This window comes from Sinocyclocheilus rhinocerous, unplaced genomic scaffold (assembly GCF_001515625.1).
Source record: "Sinocyclocheilus rhinocerous isolate Xijiao unplaced genomic scaffold, SAMN03320098_v1.1 scaffold148, whole genome shotgun sequence".
NCBI lineage: Eukaryota > Metazoa > Chordata > Actinopteri > Cypriniformes > Cyprinidae > Sinocyclocheilus > Sinocyclocheilus rhinocerous.
Window position 1 is genome coordinate 1,832,136 of NW_015653472.1, and position 20,536 is coordinate 1,852,671.

Consider the following 20,536-nt stretch of genomic DNA (forward strand, 5'->3'; position numbering starts at 1 on the left):
TTCCAGTATTTAAGGGAAAGCTACAATGTTTACCGAATGGAAATAAATTTCCTGAGACAGTGAATTGGAAACATTTCTGAATTAAGGCCTATTCACACTAGGAGTACAACAACAAATCAAAACAAATAATTGACCACATCAAGTACAATTTGGGGTTTTCAAACTTTCTGAAAAGTTGGCATACCTGAACAAAACTGCTGTGGTCATTCAAAAAACATTGCTGCATTGCAGGGCCAATATCGTTATGGTTTCAGCTGACTATATATATATATATATATATAAATATAAAACATTTTTTTTGAGAAGCAAAATTGCATTCAGTGTGAATAGGCCTTTAGGGTACAGCTTTAGTGGTGGACTAGGCTGACACGAACATCATATTTAATGGCTTTCATTTTTGGAATACAGCTACTTCTTAACTGATGAGGCATATAATCAAAAAACAGCAGCATTGATCGTAGACTCAACACAGTCTAGAAATAACCTAATGACTCCACATGCGGTATCTTGTTTCATATCTTTTGCTTTACATAATGTCTTGTTTCCTTTAGATGATTAATGAACTGCACTAATGCTTACTCTTGCTCTCTCTTTTTGTCCCTCCCACCACTACTTGCTTCCCCCACATCATGCTCTGGCCTATCCAACCTTCCCAAATAATATCCCAATATGTTTTCCCCACCAGCCCCTTCCACCATACTCAACAGATGTTACATCCTCGCAAATGTTACACTCCAGACCCACTGACGCCTCCACTCCCCACAGTTCTGTTGTACAGTCACAGTCATACATCCCCCCAGTATCACCCCAGGCACCCATGACTGTCCTCACATCCTCCATCCCGGCTGGAGAACCCATAGCATCAGCAGGCAACATCATACCACCTATGCAGACCCAAACTACTATTGCTCCTGTACAACCCATTGATGTTTTGCCCCAGCAAACTATTGTTCAGACGCAACAGCAGATGATGTCAGAATTGCCCGGAACGTTGCAACTGAACATTCAGCACCAGACAGTATTGTTGCCACAGCAAACAGATCATGTTCAACAAATGGCGGTTTTGTTACAACAGCCACAGCGTGTAGAACAACCCCAGGTGGTTCTGCAGGAACAGCCACCACATTCCAGTGCATCTCAGCAGCCATATATCCCATTGCCACAGCAGAAACAGCAAACAATGACCAACCCACAGCAAAGTGATCTGCAACAGCAGGTGTACATACAGCAAACTGCAAGCAAACCCCAACAGCAAGTTGTGATACAGCAGCAAGTTCAGCAGCATCAGGCATCAGTACAACAACCCCCAGTGGAACAATATCAACATCAGACTCAGCAACAGCAGGCACAGCAAGTTTATTTGCACCAAATGGCTGAATCACAAGAGCAGAACATGGTAAAGACCTTTGTACAACAGCCGCCAGTACTTCAAACAATCCAGCAGCCATTGCAATTGACGGAGCAACAACAACAGCAACTTCTGATTAGGCAACAAATGGAGCAGCAACAGAAGGCTGTTTTGCTAAATCAAATGGAGAAACAACATCAACAGCAAGTTTATATTCAGCCACCACAGCAGCAACAAGTTGAACAGAAACAAATTCTTCTGCAGCAACAACAAAACTTGGCGGTACAGCAACAGATCGAGCAACAGCAGCAAGCTTTACAGCAACAAAAGCAAATAGAACAGCAGCAAAAGGCAATTTTACAGCAACAGGTGGAACAGCAAAGACAACAGCAACAGGCTTTGTTTCAGCAACAGCAACTGGAGCAACAACAAGCAATATTGCAGCAGCAGCAGCGTGAACAACAACAGGCTCTTCTGCAGCAACAACAATTGGAACAGCAAGCTTTGCTACAACAACAGCAGCAACTCCAGTTAAAGCAGCAACAAGCTATTTTACATCAGCAACAGTTAGAACAGCAACAGCAGGCTTTGTTTAAACAGCAGCAACAACAACAGTTGGAGCAACAGCAAGCTCTTTTACAACAGCAGCAGCAACAAGCACTCATTCAGCAGCAGCAACAGTTAGAGCAAAAAGTACTGCTACAGCTGCAACAGCAACAACAAATCGAACAGCAACAAACCTTATTACGCCAGCAGCAGCAGTCTCAACCGATAGAGCAACATGTTCTCCAGCAACAGCCGCAACTACACAAGCCGACAGATCAACAATTGCAACAGCAGATATTTGAACAACAGACCGAGCAGCAACAACAGACATTGCTTCAACAAAGAGAGTCACAGATGCAGCAACATCTTCTGATGCAACAACACCAGATCGAATTACAGCGACAACAAGCCGAAAAACAACTGCAACAAGTTTTATTGCAGCAACAACATTTGGAGCAACATGCTACTCTGGCAGATCACAGCAGGCAACAGCAAGCAACCCTAGTGAAAGCACAGCCTCCGGAGACGGTCCAGCAGATTAGCCAAATGCAGCACTCTCAACAAATGGTGCCCCCACAACCTCAGCCCCATCTTGCTCAACAACAAACTGAACAGCAACATGTCTTGATTCAGCAGCAACAAGCTGTCCTCCCCCAGGCATCGCACAGACCATCTCTGGTAGAGTTACAGGTTCCAACCTTGGTTCAAGCAGTACCAAAAATGGTTAGCACTCAAATACCTAGTCAAGTACCAGCCCCAGTACTCATCAAGCAACAGGTACCACCACAGATGTCAGCTCAACCTTCAGCGCAAGTTCAGATCCAAAGTCAAGGGGAGCCTGCGATTTATGGTCAGATTCCCTTGCAGACTCAAAGTCATCCTGCACCACAGTCAATGGGAGGCCATATTCAAGCAGGCCAGCTGCAAGTTCCACAACCAACCCAACAAATCACATCTCCAACACAGGTTCCTACACCACAACCCATTCATTCTTTTGTCCCGACTCCAACACAAATGGTCTCACAAGGTCGGCAAACACTTACATCCCAATCTCAGTTTGTACCACCTCAAGCTGCAGCTTCTCTCCAGTGTCAAGTTGCAGTAGGGTCAACTACTCCTGCACCTCTTGTGCATGCTACAGGGCCGGCTGCTTCTACACTTCTACCGACACAATATGCTCAAGCACCTGTTGCTTCGCAAACCATCCAGTCTGTTCAGCTAGACCTCACACAATCTGTGAAAAAACAACAACAACAGCAATATCAGCAAGCAGTACTGTCTCCTGTGTCACTTGCACCTACCATCAACCCAATGGCCACTTCATCAACACAGTGCTATTTACAACAGACAAACCAATCTCAAATGCAGGCCCAGGCTCCACCAGTTATCCATGCTCAGCAACAACCAGTCAGTGTGGCCTCAATGCAGACAGTCTTGCAGCCCATGCCTCCAGTGCAACCTCAGGCTACCCAACAGTATGAGCCGCAGCTGCCTCAAGCCCACCATGTGCAGCAACAGCAACCCCTCCACCATCAGCATCAGGCCCAACCTGTGCAGCAGCTTCTGCCACTGAATGCTGTCCTACCACAAGATCTCCACCAACAACCTAGTCAGCCTCAACCTGTAATCCAACATATGCTCCCGATTCACATTGCACCCAGTCAGGTACCTCAGACCCAAGCTAGAACAGTACCTCTGTACAGTCAGGTGGTCTCGGGTCCACCACCCTCCCCACAGAACCAGCAGAAACCAACCCTTCCTGCTCAAACGCACACGCAGACTAGCATGCAGTCCCACATAGAGGCTACTGGGAGTTTCGAGCAGCCTCCTACATTTATGCCGTCACAGATCCCCCCAAGTCCATCTCATGCTTCCCTACAGCCCTCTGCCACACTCCCAGCCCTACAACCAGTTGTCCCAGTTTCAGAAATTCCTGTCACAGTGGAGGCACAGCTAACCCAGGCAAGGCCTGCTGACATGATCCCTGCTTCCCCTCCTACTGTCAGTGCTTCACAGTCCCATGACTCTAATGGATCTGTGTTGCCCACCACCTCGCTGGCAGAAAGTGACGCTGCATTGCTGGGCATTGCTCAGGTACAAAAGCACATTAAATCAGTTTCAGATATACAGTGTTGCACGATAGCAGTGACCATCTTTGACCAGTGAATATGGCAATATATAAAAGTGACCCATTTAAGTGAATGTGAGGATTCAGCAGAACATGTTAATAAGGGTAGTAGGCAAACAAACATCGATCTCTTCTAACTCTAACTTGAGATGCAAGACCCACAACTTTAACACTTCTTAACACCTGCAAAACCAAAGTTAAACTTGCAAAAATCAAACTTACAATTTAATCGTAACAGTTTTGTTTTTGGTTTCCACATACTCTGCCATTGTTCTTATGGAATTTTTTATGTTAGTTTATTATTTGTATATCTCATTACATAACTGATATTTTGTCTTTTGTTTTTCTTTTTGTTTTTCTGTTGGTATGTGGTTGTTCTTGTGTATTTGTTTGTTTGTCTTTCCTCTGGCTTAACAGGAGAGCCTAAATCAGTCTGCCAATAGGGGTTCTTCATCAGGGTAAGCAGTTGTGTGTATTCTTATTTGACTTTTTTTTTTCTTATTTGAATTTTGTAATACATTTAACAACATGCTCTGTGAATTGGTTTTAAATCTTTTATAAATCCAGCTCTGCTCCTGCCAATGGAGATGAGACCCAATCGCTGTGGGCCAGTGGAAAACAAGATAAGGTAAAATCTCAGAGGAGATCATCCTGTCAAAAAGCTGAAAAAACTCATTTTCAGCTGAGCATGTTGCAGGTATGTAAATCACTATATTCATATTTTCTGCACTTCACTTTTTATTTCAATATAAACTGAATCCTATTATGAACACCTACTCTGTGTTGTAGGTCTCAGGCACAGGGGACAACATGGTAGAGTGTCAGCTGGAGACTCACAGCAACAAGATGGTCACATTCAAGTTTGACATTGAAGGAGATGCACCTGAGGACATTGCAGATTATATGGTGAAATATGTTCAGTAGCTAGAACGGTTCATTTGCTTTTTGAGAAACGTATTAAGATAATTTTTGCTTTAGAAGTTTGTCTACACTAGTTAATTTCTTAACAATGTATTTTGTGTAGGTGGAGGAGGATTTTGTCCTTGAGCCTGAGAAAGAGAAATTTGTTGAGGAGCTGAGAGCTATAGTGAAGAAAGCTCAAGGAATACTAAGCACTCACTCACAGGTCTGTCATTCACAACTGTATTGTTGTTGGAAATTGTCATTTTTGGATAAACTATTCCTTTATGTAGTTCTGGTGATTTTTTTTTTACTTTATGAAAGATACAAAGTATTGTTTTTTGTTTGTTTGTTTTTTTATGTACTTTGATGAATAGAAAGTTCAAAAGAACTTATTTATTTAAAATAGAATTTTGTAAAGTCTGATCAATTTAATGTGTCTTTGCTGAATAAAAGTATTAATTACTTTAAAAAAAAAAACTAGTGTATGTTTGGTTTATTTATAATTTAAATTTTTATTTGTCTCAGACTGGGTCCTTGGAGCAACTCCATGTGAGCACCCCATCCAGTGCAACAAGTGAGTTTAACAATCTGATCTTCTCACAAATAAAGCAGAAGAATAAAGTTAAGGGTTAAAGTTGCATTGACTTTGTAACTTCTGTATCTTTTTATCTTGATTCAAATAAAAATGTATAGCAACCAAGACTTGTTAATTTTACACTGTTATTACAGGTAGTAGTAAAATAACTAATTCTGTGCTATTCTCCCATTTGCCGAAGTGGATTCAGCCCCTCAGTCTTCCCCAGTGGGTCGCTGGCGATTCTTCATTAACCAAACCATTCGCCATCGTGACTCTCACTCCAACCAGGGAGCTTCCACTCCCCCTCCAGTGGGAGAGACCCGAGTTCCCAAGTCCACAGAAACCGAGAAAGGTAGAGAATTCACTGTGACACATTACTTTTGGCCTGGAGTGAAATTTGAAATTGAAATGACCTACGTAATCCAAACTAGAATGGATTGAGAACATTCCTACTGTTAGCTTTCCATTAAAATAGAGATATAGTGATGATAATTATTACGAATAATGATTATTATCTTGACAACTATTGAATATTCTACTCTCTGTGTAATGTATTATCAGATCATGAGAGCCATCAGCGCTCAGAGTCTTTTGCTGGCATAGCAACTTCCCCAAGTTCTTCACTGTCTGCATCCTCTCCTCCAGTCTCTACTGTATCAGCTCCTGCATCCATGTCAGCTTCGGCCATTGCTGCCCAAAAAGATGTAACACCCGCTGCCTTGCCAACAGTAGAGCAACTCTCCTCCGCTACCCTGACTGCAGGCCCAATCCCTGTCATGGCCTCCAGCACCTCTGCTGCTCCTTTCCCAGCAGTCGCGGCCCTCATTGGCTCCAGCGTGGACCAAGGAAAAGCTGCAGTTAAAGGTGAGGGTGAACAGCCCCTCTCTACCTTATCTATTTATGGGACTCCTTCAGCGTCGCTAGTGACCCACGTTGATCCTTCACCGCAACTTCTACCACAAACCCAAATGGCACCCTTTCAGACACCAGATGTACTTCAACAAACCCAGGCACTACAGTCAGCAATGGCCACCATTGAACAAGCTCAGAAACAGCCAGTGTGCCAGGTCGCTCCACAGTCACCAATACTCCAGCCTAGCGAGTCAAAAACACTATCACAGTCAATGCCAATGGAGACGGTACCTTCGCAGGGAGGTCTTCCAGCTGCCCAAGTTCAGCAGGTTCCTCACCAACAAGTACCAATTGAATCTCAACAGCCGGCGACCGCTTTCTTGCAGCAACACAGCCTTCAAACAGCCACTGCTGAGCAGATCCAACAGCACAAGGTAGAACAGAATGTGTCTCAAGAAACCACAACGATACTGACCATGCATCTACAGCATGGCCTCCAGACCCAGGATCCCCAACAGCTTCGATTTCCATTTCAACCAGTGATCCCGCAGCAGCTTCCCGCTGAGCAAACGCAGATGTTATTTCAGCAGGTACCGCATGATATGGCGCCTATGACACAAACCGCAGTGCCTCTGGCTGTGCAGAAGCAGGCATCTATCCAGCAGTCGGAGTCTGAGCTGTCCACAGGTGAAGACACCGTCAGCCACTCCGCCCCACCCCATCCCACTTCGGACACCTCTCTCCCACCCCTGCCGCTCTCTGAAACGGCTCTGCCTGCCCTCTCCCACACTTTCACGCCCTCTCCAGCCCAGCCCTCCTCGGTAGCAGAGTCAGACAGTGAAGGCCCACCCAAAATTGAGTTTGTGGACAACCGGATCAAGACATTGGATGAGAAGCTGAGGACTCTTCTGTATCAGGAACACGGTGGTAGTGGGGCAGCACTGGGAAGTGGCTCCACCAGCGGCTCTGCTCCTGCCCCCAGCTCCACCTCGGGATCTGCTGCGGCCTCCACCGCAGTTGACGAGTTTTCAGAGCACCCCAACACATTCTCTGCTCCTCCTGCAACTTCTTCAGACACCTCCCCTCACTCCACCTCTTCCACCACCTCCTCCACCACCCCTCGCTCTTCCTCTACCTCTCCGGATGGAGAGCGGGAGAGAGCAGGTGAGGAGGAGACGATCCCATCTGCTGTGCAACGCCAGCCTGCCTCATCCTTCTCCTCTACATCCCCTCCATGCTCTCTCGTTTCCCCTCCACAGGAGCCTGGATCCCCGAAAGTACCCAGTGAATCATTTATAAGTGTAAGTAGGGTGTATTTATCTCACTAAAAACAGATAAATGACATGATGCTATTTTATTCAAAAATCAATAAAAATGCAGTTCTTGCATACAAATGATGAATACACCTCTTCTATCGTGAACATGTTTTTTTTAATCTCTGTATTAAAATTCATTTCTTTTTTCTTTTTGGGCTGGAGGATAAAGTAGAAAATTTCAGGGTAATACAAAAAAAACAGCTCATTAAAATAATGAAGTTTGTAGTTAACAAATGTTATTACTATTTACTATAAAAAATAAACAACTGCTTATTGATATTAAAAAAAAAACTACAAAAACTCCCCCAGAGGAAACTCTACAAAACTCATTGCTGACTCCAAAAACTTTTTTCAAATTAGTTCAAATTAATCTAGTGCAACTAACATGAAGAAACATGCAAGGAAAAACACATAAAACAGGAAATGATATCATAGAGAGGACCCCTGCAGACCTGACTCTGTGTCAGTTCATTTAAGGTCTTTTTATGACAAGACAAAGACTAGGTTAGTTCAGGTTGTAAAATGTGATTGTGGTGTAACTCCCCTAAAACTTAATATTATTTTATTCATGATTATATAAATTCCTTTGAAAATAAATGTAAAAACTTTTTTTGTGAATTAAAATGTATGCACTCGCATGTTTTCAGCGAAAATATGCTGGTAATTTTTACATGGTTACATCACATGACTTGTTTAGAGTCATTCAATTTAAATTTTTATTGAAAATGGTATAACTGTTTCTAAAATTATGGTGTAATTTATTTAAGATTAGTTTCAGACATTTCTCCACACTTCTTAAATTTGTTTCCCTCCTCTTGTTCACATGTGGTGTCCAGGCTCCCCCTTCCCTCACTGAAAGCTCCACCCCTGGAGATGTTCTGTTGCCTTCCTCTTCTCAGCCGCCTGTCCCCCTGCGGCCTGGACAACAGCAGCAGCAGCACTATGAAGGAGGTGGATATTTTGGCCTAAACCTGACATGTCCTAGTATCAGAAATCCTGTTAGCAAGAAATCGTGGACTCGAAAATTCAAAAGCTGGGCATGCAAACTGCGCCACTCCGCCAGCTTGTTCAAGAAGCCCAGAGTCCAGCAAGGTAGTGTCCGCAGGAAGCGCGCAAGAGAGAGCGAGTGAGGGGTGTGGGTGGGCACTGACCTAAAACAAATGTTTAGTTAAACATAATGTAGCCAAATGAATGTAGCTGACTCTTACCTTGCTAGATAGGGATTTCTTAATTTGTAAAAACACTGTTAGAATTAATAATTAATTATTAATCCTATTAGTTCTTCCGTGGAGACATGGTTGTTGCTGTGTTTAGTCTGTACTGAAATCATTACATCACCTAGCCATACATTTTTCTTGCTTTAGTTTTTGTTTTAACTGAATTGCTCTGCTGTACATTAACGTTTGTGTTGTAGCCTCCTTTTTCGTTTTGTCTGCATGGGTTACCCAGGTGTAAGAACAGAGGAGTGTAGAAAGGGGAGAGAATCTAAGAGGGATGACCCTTGTGCATCGCACCTGTATCTGAGTCTCCAGTCCCACCTTATGCAGTGCTGTATTGCAGTGCCTGCGCCCCTCACCTTCCTGCACCCTGCCTCACTCACCCAGAGCACCTGCAATCGCAAAATAGCACACTTGTTTACAAGCGACATGGGCCAGAGTCTGAAGTTTGCACCTGTTCATTTGTTATTTGCAGGGGTGCACATAAGTGGTCCGCAGGTGTGCATGCGCGACCAAAATAAAAAAATGCGCTGTGTAAATAAGTTCTGACAGCGCATTTGCGTACCGACATGGTTGACAGCTGTTAATGCACAATTGCCTTTTTAGATCGACAAACTGTACTGTATAAGATTTCTATTCAAAAGCATAAATCGAGGCTACCCGCTGCCGTTTTCAAAGCACAATGCAAAACTGTGACATTTCATTCACTGATGCTCTTCAGTCGGCAGCGCTAAACCCGGAAGCGCATATACTTACTTGCCGGCAACCCGCCAAAATAAAAACCTACTGATTTAAAATATTATCATTTTATTTTTAAGTTTACTATAAAATAATTGTATTTGTATTTAATACTCCCTTTTTATTTTAAAATATAGTAGTTTTATTACACTTTATTATTTTGTTTATTATTTAATTTTTAAAAACGAACTAAATAAAGTGCAATAATATTATCACTATTATTAATTTATTTTTTATAGTTATATTTAATGGGTCACACTATGTGCAGTGTGAGGACCAAACCAAATTTGGTCTTATGAGAACCAGGCTGAAAAACTTATGTGCACCCCTGGTTATTTAGTAAATGAAGAGGCATGAAACTAGATGCCATGCATATTGTTCGTAGGTTTCTGTCCATTCTAATGCAAAAATAACAGCTGTTCTTTTTAATATAAAGACTCCCGCAGCGTCTTCACACAGACAAAACTTACTAGAGAAAGTGTGACATAATATACCTCTATAAATAAATACAATTTAAATTAACTTCTCGCGCACTTTAATGCCCTTTGAATCTAACATATACACTCCCTTCGAACTGGAATCATGGTAGAATATCCTGTGATGTCCACTTCGCAGGGCACTTACGGTCGAACAGAACAAATGTCTGAAGTGATGAGATACATACAAAATGTGCAGAGCGGTGGTACGTGAGGACTGTAATTGATAACCACTGCTTTAGATTATATCCTGTTCTTTCCTTCCTGGGTAGATTTTTGAAAGGTTTTATTTTCTAGATTTTTTGCATGTCCATGGGTATGTTTGGAATGGAGTACTAGCATACTGCTGTCCTTGCAGTGTGAAACGGTACACAGTATGCACTGATACATTTTAAAACTTGTCACAATTGTTACATGTTGCTCTACCCTTCTAAAGTGTGGGGTCAGTAAGACTTCTTAAAAAGAAATTAATACTTTTTTCCAGCAAGGAATTAATGCATACAATACATTAAATTGATCAAAAGTTTCAAAGAAATGCTGTTCATCAACGAATCCTGAAAAAATGTTTTACAAATATAGTGAATATAATGAAATAGAAAGAATGTTATACAGTGTGTAATTATTTTATATATAATTTTAATATTTTCTTAATAAAAATAAATGTTTCTTGAACATTAAATCAGCATAGTAGAAAACGGAATGATTTCTGAAGGCTCATGTGACACTGAAGACTGGAGTAATGACTGCTGAAAATTCGGCTTTACCATCACCGGAATAAATTATATTTCAAAATACATTCAAATAGATACATTGTAATAATATTTCATGATTTTACTGTATTTTTGGTCAAATAAATGCTGCCTTGCCTTGTAAATCTTACAGACCCTAAACTTTAGGGTCTGTAAGTACTACATTTTTGTAGTAAAAATGGCAGTCCAATCATGAGTGAGCAAAACACGAATGCGTTAAAAGGTAATAAAATAGTTTTTTTATTTTATTCCATAAAAACTGGACATTTGCATTCTGTGCACAGTATATATACTTAGATATTTACGTAGTCACCAAAATGTGCAGCATACAACCAGAGAACACTAAAAGGAATACTGTATCATACTACTTATACCAATTTATCCGGATGTTCCATGAATAAGTATGCATATACTTATAAATAAACATTTGCATACTGTGCAAAATATATACATATATATATATATATTTAGTATGAGTAATACGGTAGTATGCCATTCCTAACATACCCTAAATGTAATATACTCTAGCTTCAGTCCAAAACAAAAGAGCAATAGTTTTCAGCAGTTTAAGCCTGACAGACTGTACATGTTCAGCATGCATATCAGTGTATATGTGTTTTGTGTATCATGAAAAGCACATTAAGACCATCATCAACTAGAAATAGTCCCTGGAATGTTTCTGTATACACACTCTGAACACACAGTAGATGTAGATAATTCACACATGCTGACTGGTATCACTGTTGCTCTCTAGGCAGTGATATTAGAATCTGACAGATGAATGCAATCGTGTGAGTGTGGATGGATGGGGGCATATTACTTGTGTTTATTATTCTCTCATGTTTTAGAAGTTGTACTGCAGAGATTGTTCTTTCATAAACTGGTTTTACTGTTTGTTAAAACTGCTCCCTGCCACCCTTCCCCACACCCATTCCCCATCCACTCAGCATAACGTTTGAGATAATCATATTCTCATTCATGTCCACCGACTGCCAGTGATGGTGTAATTTGCCATGCTGACTCTAATCTTGCCATGTGAACATGCATGGATGCTTGTTAGTCAAAGATCTCTTGTGTGCTTGAGTTATTAATGCCAGCTCTCTGTGTCTGTGGTGTTTCTTGTGTGTTTGTATTGTCTGTTTGTTCGTGTGCTTATTTGTTTTTGTTTTTTTTAATACCAAATACACTGTGTTTTCGGTATGTTCTCATTTCATTTTACTATTGTCATTGTCTTCCCTCGTCTTTGCGTCTCTCTCTTTATTCTTCCTGATAAGATGGCAACTTGAGCCAGGGGATGAAGGAGGAGAGGGAGGCATGTACAAATGACCAACCCTGCTCACGCAGAGGCCGTTTCCAGGTACTGCCATTATTCACTAAGTATTCTCGTTTTGCAAAGGCTTAGCCTTTCCAGTAGCTTGTCAGACAGGAAGAACTTTAAACATAGAGACAAAGCCACATTCTCTATATATGTGACCCTGGATCACAAAACCAATCATAAGTAGCGCTGGTATATTTGTAGCAATAGCCAAAAATTCATTGTATGGGTCAAAATTATCGATTTTTCTTTTATGCCAAAAATCATTAAAATATTAAGTAAAGATTTTATGTTCCATGAAGATATTTTGTACATTTTCTACCATAAATATATCAAAACTTCATTTTTGATTAGTAATATGCATTGCTAAGAACTTCATTTGGACAACTGTAAAGGCGATTTTCTCAATATTTTGATTTTTTTGCACCCTCAGATTCCAGATTTTCAAATAGTTGCATCTCAGCCAAATATTGTCCGATCCTAATAAACCATACATCAATGGAAAGCTTATTTATTCAGCTTTCAGATTATGTATAAATCTCAATTTCGAGAAATGGATAACATTTGTTATTTTTGTTTTTTCACCAACTGAAAACCGTGTTTGATTTAACGTGACAATTAAAATCAAAAGATGTGCATTAAGTGTAGAATTTATGTATATTGTTATGCAGCCAAAGAGAATGAAGGGAAATAATGAAGTCACATCTGTCTCGTCTAAACCAGCTAAATGAGTAGTGTTTTCTGGATAGTTTCATCAGTATGCTGCATCAACAGTGCACAAAATATGCAAAAACTTATTTGTAGCATTATATAACATTAATAATTACAAATGTAGACTGCCATTAAAAAAAAAAATGTTGTGTGTGTTTTTGAAAAATCTCTTAATCTCACCAAGGCTGCATTTATTTGTTTAAAAATACAGTAAAACAGTAACATTGTGAGATGGTATTACAATTTTTATGTATTTATTATATTTTATATAGGTTAAAATGTAATTTATTCCTGTGATGGCAAAGCTGAATTTTCAGCCACCATTATTTCAGTCTTCAGTGTCACATGATCCTTTAGAAATCATTCTAATATGCTGATTTGGTGTACAAGAAACATTTCTTATTATCAGTGTTGGAAATATTTTTATTATATTTATAATATATTTATATTGGAAACCAATAAATTTTTTAGGATTTTGTGATGAAGGTAATTTCAAAAGGATATGAATTTGAAATCTTTTGTAACAGTAGTGTATATAAAATCAATAATTATTTGCTTCCGCCATGACTCTTCTAAATTGGAAATTAAAAACTTGAGTTTTTAAAAAGTCCTGGTGTTTATGTACTTATATCATGAACAACAACATTCCAACATGACGTGAACGCACTAAAAGTTAGATAAAAATCATGAGAGCATTGAACAAAAACATTCTTTTTTTTCTCTAAAGTATGATGCTTAGTTGGTGGAGTTTACACTTTTGTTATATGTACTGTATTGTGATTAGAGTTGACACAAATAATTTAAACTTGAAGTGAAGTATCAGCTGTTTCCATTCTCTTTTCTCATAGGTGATTCCAGTGTCCCAGTCTGCAGAGCCTCTTCCAACACAGGAAGCCTCACCAAGCGAAGGGATCACACAAAGAAAAGTTGGGCGTTTCTCAGTCACCCAGGCCGAACAGAGAGAGGAGCATTTGACAGACAGCTCCCCCGTGTCACCTGACCTTGAGCGTGAGAGGAGAAAATCTAAAGGAAAAGATGGCGAGAAAGAGGACAAGAGAACTACAGCACCCAGCCACCCACCCAGAAGTCATGCACACTTGCCTCAGGGCAGCAGTGACGATGAGAGCGAGGTGGAGGATGAAGATTTGAGGAGAGAACTCCACATGCTGAGAGAGAAGTGAGAGAAGTTGAATTCTGCAGTGCTGTTTAACTTTTCCTCTCTTCCCATACTGATGCTTCCTCTCTTTTATCTTTGTAGACACATCAAAGAGGTGGTGTCCCTGCAGGCACAGCAGAACAGAGAGCTGCAGGATTTGTACAGGCAGCTCCGCTCTCTTAAAGACCACAGACCTCTGTCCATGACGCTGCCCCAGACCTCTCCTCTGCCCACCGCACCCATCGCCATCTCCCCGCGCAGACCCCGACCCGCCAAAGCCAGGCTTCGGCCCCGACCCCACTCTCACATGGATAACAACGGAGTCACACACCAAGGTAATAGTACTGCCATATTAGAGAGAGAGTTAGAATAAGCATATGTTTTTTTTTTGTGGTTGTAACTATAATCCACTTGTACTGTTTTTCTGTACAAGAAACATTTCTTATTATCAGTGTTGGAAATATTTTTATTATATTTATAATATATTTATATTGGAAACCAATAAATTTTTTAGGATTTTGTGATGAAGGTAATTTCAAAAGGATATGAATTTGAAATCTTTTGTAACAGTAGTGTATATAAAATCAATAATTATTTGCTTCCGCCATGACTCTTCTAAATTGGAAATTAAAAACTTGAGTTTTTAAAAAGTCCTGGTGTTTATGTACTTATATCATGAACAACAACATTCCAACATGACGTGAACGCACTAAAAGTTAGATAAAAATCATGAGAGCATTGAACAAAAACATTCTTTTTTTTCTCTAAAGTATGATGCTTAGTTGGTGGAGTTTACACTTTTGTTATATGTACTGTATTGTGATTAGAGTTGACACAAATAATTTAAACTTGAAGTGAAGTATCAGCTGTTTCCATTCTCTTTTCTCATAGGTGATTCCAGTGTCCCAGTCTGCAGAGCCTCTTCCAACACAGGAAGCCTCACCAAGCGAAGGGATCACACAAAGAAAAGTTGGGCGTTTCTCAGTCACCCAGGCCGAACAGAGAGAGGAGCATTTGACAGACAGCTCCCCCGTGTCACCTGACCTTGAGCGTGAGAGGAGAAAATCTAAAGGAAAAGATGGCGAGAAAGAGGACAAGAGAACTACAGCACCCAGCCACCCACCCAGAAGTCATGCACACTTGCCTCAGGGCAGCAGTGACGATGAGAGCGAGGTGGAGGATGAAGATTTGAGGAGAGAACTCCACATGCTGAGAGAGAAGTGAGAGAAGTTGAATTCTGCAGTGCTGTTTAACTTTTCCTCTCTTCCCATACTGATGCTTCCTCTCTTTTATCTTTGTAGACACATCAAAGAGGTGGTGTCCCTGCAGGCACAGCAGAACAGAGAGCTGCAGGATTTGTACAGGCAGCTCCGCTCTCTTAAAGACCACAGACCTCTGTCCATGACGCTGCCCCAGACCTCTCCTCTGCCCACCGCACCCATCGCCATCTCCCCGCGCAGACCCCGACCCGCCAAAGCCAGGCTTCGGCCCCGACCCCACTCTCACATGGATAACAACGGAGTCACACACCAAGGTAATAGTACTGCCATATTAGAGAGAGAGTTAGAATAAGCATATGTTTTTTTTTTGTGGTTGTAACTATAATCCACTTGTACTGTTTTTCTGTTGATTTTTTAAAAATGCAAACACTCAGGGAGTCTTCAGCAGTCTAGCAGTTATACTGGTGGGGAGCAAAGCAGGCTTCACTCATACTGCAAGCCAGAGAAAATCCCATCACTGACCGCTAAAAGAGGTACTAAAGCTATAGAACATACTCAAAATAATAATACACTGCTGTTCAAAAGTTTGAGATCAGTAACTGCATCCTTGCTGAATAAAAGAATTAATTTGTTTTTCAAAAAATATATATATATATTAATATTTTTTTATTCAGCAAGAATGCATTAAATTGACCAAAAGTGACAGTTATTTTATTTCAAATAAATTATTTTCTTTTAAACTTTCTGTTTATTAAGGTATCCTGGTTTCCACAAATATATTAAGCAACACAACTGTTTCTTCAGCACCAAATCAGCATATCAGAATGATTTCTGAAGGATCATGTGGCACTAAAGACTGTAATGGCTGCTGAAAATTCAGCTTTGCCATCACAGGAATAAATTCCATTTCAAAATATATTTAAAAAGAAAATAGTTATTTTAAATTTTAATAATATTTGACAGTATTACTATCTTGGTGTATTTTGGTCAAATAAATGCAGCCTTGGAAAGCATACGAGACTTCTTTCAAAAACGTTTTAAAAAAACTAATTGCTCCCAAATTTTTTAACAATACTGTAATTACTGAGAATTAATCTGAGGAATGGCATTTTTATTTAACAGTTCCCTCATTTTGCTTTCAGACCAGAGTCCTCCAGCCCAGGGTTCTGCCAATAGAAAGAGCACATTCACAGATGAGCTGCATAAGCTTGTTGATGAGTGGTCAAAAGAAGCAGTTTGCCCTGTCCAGCCCAAGCCTTCACTGAATCAAATCAAACAGATCCAACAAGTGCAGGAGTTTGGCGGATGGGGCCAGACTACTGAGGTAAAGCATACATGAAACAAATGTCTCATACATGCATATATAGACTAGCCTGTATGGGTTCATATATTTTTCTGTTATATACAATGGTGTTCAAAAGTTTAAAGGTGCTGTGCTAAATTTTGCAGGCTAAAAAAGTCCATTGTCTATTGTTAATAGTGTAGTGATTTATAAAGCACGGCTCACACAGAAGTCACTTTCAAACCAAGCATCGGAGAATTTGTGTTACCAAATTGAACCCGTTGCGAAATCAGATTGCATGAATTTCTATTGAAATTACTGGATTTTGCCCATGAAAATTTACTGAACAATGGTTAAGACCACTAGTGAAAAGTGCTTGCTTTTTTCCCATTAGAAATCATGCAGCAATGATGTAAACTGTGCTTAGACTCACAGGGTGATCCTCTCTCCCTATTTAAAAGTTCATAACAGTATGAAAGTACATAACTGTAAAAAATATTGTGTGTATAACATCATGCTTGTTTAGCCTTTTTTTAAAGACACCCTGGACTGAGTAGCACACCATGAAGAATCAACAACAGACCACCGAAAAATGCTAATCTGTAATTTCACAGCAACATGACAATTAAACCTGTGGATTCTGCATAATAACGGGAACATTTCTCACTACAGGCAATTTAAAGTCCGACAGTGATCATCTTAAAGGTGATGGCTGTAAAGCTGGTGCTGTAAATGAGATGAATGCTGTGCTAACTGTTTAATATGCAAAAGCACACAATAACGCTCACAGTGATTTGAGAAAATGTACCATTGCCAGTGTACTTGTAATTTTCAATCAAACATTACCAAAACAAAACATAATGAAACACATATGGACGCAAGGGCTGGGCAATAAGGTTGTCCATTGGCCTGACGAGCTTCAATTCTCTCCAGCAACCCTGTCACTCTCATGAAATGATCATAACAAGCGACAAAATGTTCTATGATCCAATCAATTCCTGATGGACAGAATCAAGTCCTGCCCTCCATTTGATATGCTGTTGAACTCTGTGGATATGCTCTTGATATGCTGTTGATACAGTGACATTTAGATATATGTCACAATAGGGGAAAGTAGGACAGTCACGATTTCCATTTCATGTCGACTTTAAATGTTCCACCACTAAAAATAATAAACATGCTATTTGACCTCACTAATCAATTAAGTTTAATTAAAGTTTAAAGTCAAACAAGTTTAAAGATTTTTTTGTGTCATTTCAGTTCATATATTTAATTACCATTATTGTATTTATGTATTTTTTTGTTTATTTGTGTTAGTATTAGTTAACTACAATAACCCTGGTCTGTACAAAGAGTCACATGATCAATGTGTTGAATTAATTTTGTCTAAATGTTATATTTTTTTAAATCCCTAAAACTTTTATTTCCAGATTTCCACATTTAAATGGAATTTAAAATTCTTGTTTTTTCTTGTTTTTTACATTTTAAATAATCTCAGTCTTTTGGATTCATCTGTATTAATCGTTATTTGTAATAATAAAAATCAAATAATAAGTAAATAATGTTTCTATCTTGCAGACAACAGCTTCATCGGGTTGGTTTTCCGGAGCCCCTTTGACTGCTCCAGTATCAGTCAGCATGTCTACAATGGCTCCTACCCCATATAGTACCATCAGTGGACAAACTCAGCCGCCTCCGACGCAATTTCCCATCGCTCCTCTATCACAGCAGAACATGCATCTGCAACCTGCCCTGCAGTACAGCCCATCTCCCCTGCACCCGCAGCAGGTCCAAATCCTGTCAGGATCCCAGCCCCCGGTGCCCAGTGCACCTTCCCTCATGACCGCAGCGGGGCCTTCGCTGCCCCCCGCCACCAGCATCACAGCTGCCTCTGCCCCCGCCACCACCGCCAATCAAGACGCCGTCTTCTGCTCGTGCTCCTCTTCCTCCTGCTCCACCTCCGCTCTGCCTCCCAGTGCCAAACTTCACCCCAAACACTCCACATCCACCCTTCCTTTAGGACAGCAGTGAGAAGACGGATAACGCTGAACATCTTGTACAGGAAGGACACTAGTATCAAGCGGTTGCGTGTTGGTGTGTGTGGGTATGGGGGTGTATAAATACTGTAGTGTGTATTTGTGTGAGCGTGCGTTTGTGTTGCATTTTTCAATACATATCCTCTGTGTGTTTCCGCACCGTCAAGTTTTCTATCTGACTTAGTTGGACCTAAACTCGCCCTATATAGAGACATTTTTGACATGAGGTGATCCTCTTTGTTTTTATTTATCAGTGCTTCAAACAAAAGGACTCTTTGAATTTTAAAAAGTGCAATTAGTAACTGATACTTAAATTCATCTTTTCTGTGTTGTTGTGACATGGATCTATATAGCTTAAAGGAAATATTTTTTATATATACGCACAGAAACGACAACAACAACCAGATGTCAGCAGCGACGCGCCATCTTTATAGAGCACAACGGATTCAGCCGGCAGCGGGATCGATCGCATGTTCCAACGCAGAGCATGGTAACCTTGCAACCATCATTGTAGCTACGAAAACAATCGTTGTGCACGGATAAAGCATGCTCCTCATGTATTATAATTTACGATGATAAATAGCCCGTAGCGTTTTAGATTTAGCCAAGATTTTTTCTAGAATAACAAATAGCCATTGACTAATTCCTTTCAAGATCCTGCAATTGATTCTGAGAAAAAAATTAATAAATTCATTTGGTTTCAAATGAAACTAGCTAATATGATTGCAGTATTTTCCTCTCTGTTTTAGCAGACATTCACACTTTTAAGGTTTACACTATTAACATAATTCCCATTGTGAAGAGTGCAAGACTAGACGGCTGTTTGTAAAGCTCAAGTGAAGTGAATGCAGCTTGTTCTTGTTCTTGTGTATTTTTGCACAGTCCCGTGTGAACGTGCTTCCGTGCACACCGATCTGTGAACTGTGAGTTTGCTTTTAGTGAATGCAGCGCATCAGCAAAACAAAAGATGTATTCCTCATTGAATCTAACTTTTCATCAGATACTACTCTGGTGAAAAATTACATATACATAGACATAACTGCCAAACAAGTTTGGGAGAAAATCCAGAAATAGGTTGCCTTTCTACACGTAGCGTTTTAGATTTAGCCAAGATTTTTTCTAGAATAACAAATAGCCATTGACTAATTCCTTTCAAGATCCTGCAATTGATTCTGAGAAAAAAATTAATAAATTCATTTGGTTTCAAATGAAACTAGCTAATATGATTGCAGTATTTTCCTCTCTGTTTTAGCAGACATTCACACTTTTAAGGTTTACACTATTAACATAATTCCCATTGTGAAGAGTGCAAGACTAGACGGCTGTTTGTAAAGCTCAAGTGAAGTGAATGCAGCTTGTTCTTGTTCTTGTGTATTTTTGCACAGTCCCGTATGAACGTGCTTCCGTGCACACCGAACTGTGGTCTGTAAACTGAGTTTGCTTTTAGTGAATGCAACGCATCAGCAAAACGCTGGCAAAAAGATGTATTCCTCATCGGTTCTGACATCAGATACTACTCTGGTGGAAAATTATATATATACATATACATAACTGCCAAGCAAATGAATGATTGAGAGAACATCCAGAAATAGTTTGCCTTTCTACAGTGTATTTTTCCTGATCATAAAGCTTTTATGTGATTCAGCTAGACCAAGATATCAGAGGCCAGCCTTTAACCCTTTAAGTGCCACCCCCCATTTTTGAATATAGATGTGAAAGTGCACTATTCAAACTTAAATTGTTATAATTCATGAATGCTTTGGAATGCAGACCTTAGGTTGGACTCTTTTTTTAAGAAGACAATCTGCAGATTATTGCAGAAGTGGAATCATTTCAAAATATTAAAGTATCAAAAAGTTTAAGAAGTTTTTATTTTATTTTATATAAAATAAATGTTTTTCAAAATATTTTTGAATCCAAAATTGCTATAAAATTAAAGCCTAATGTCTAAATAAGTTATGTTCCG

At 40.0% G+C, this 20,536-nt stretch overlaps 1 protein-coding gene across 3 annotated transcripts in view; it reads left to right on the forward strand.

Moving 5' to 3' along the window:
• The window catches only part of LOC107716153 (serine/threonine-protein kinase WNK3-like), a 63,983-nt gene extending 44,332 nt beyond the window's left edge, over positions 1-19,651 (forward strand). Inside the window, exons 11-25 of one of the 3 annotated variants that reach the window (XM_016522504.1) lie at positions 686-3,988; positions 4,440-4,480; positions 4,590-4,719; positions 4,812-4,928; positions 5,047-5,148; positions 5,451-5,499; positions 5,702-5,854; positions 6,064-7,655; positions 8,507-8,762; positions 12,125-12,207; positions 13,725-14,053; positions 14,135-14,367; positions 15,687-15,785; positions 16,395-16,576; positions 18,113-19,651. In XM_016522504.1, coding sequence (XP_016377990.1) covers positions 686-3,988; positions 4,440-4,480; positions 4,590-4,719; positions 4,812-4,928; positions 5,047-5,148; positions 5,451-5,499; positions 5,702-5,854; positions 6,064-7,655; positions 8,507-8,762; positions 12,125-12,207; positions 13,725-14,053; positions 14,135-14,367; positions 15,687-15,785; positions 16,395-16,576; positions 18,113-18,565 — 7,122 coding nt within the window. In that variant the 3' untranslated portion in view covers positions 18,566-19,651. The remainder of the gene's footprint in view (positions 1-685; positions 3,989-4,439; positions 4,481-4,589; positions 4,720-4,811; positions 4,929-5,046; positions 5,149-5,450; positions 5,500-5,701; positions 5,855-6,063; positions 7,656-8,506; positions 8,763-12,124; positions 12,208-13,724; positions 14,054-14,134; positions 14,368-15,686; positions 15,786-16,394; positions 16,577-18,112) is intronic. The other 2 variants (XM_016522506.1, XM_016522505.1) reach the window with 2 other exon arrangements.
• Positions 19,652-20,536: the final 885 nt, after the last annotated feature.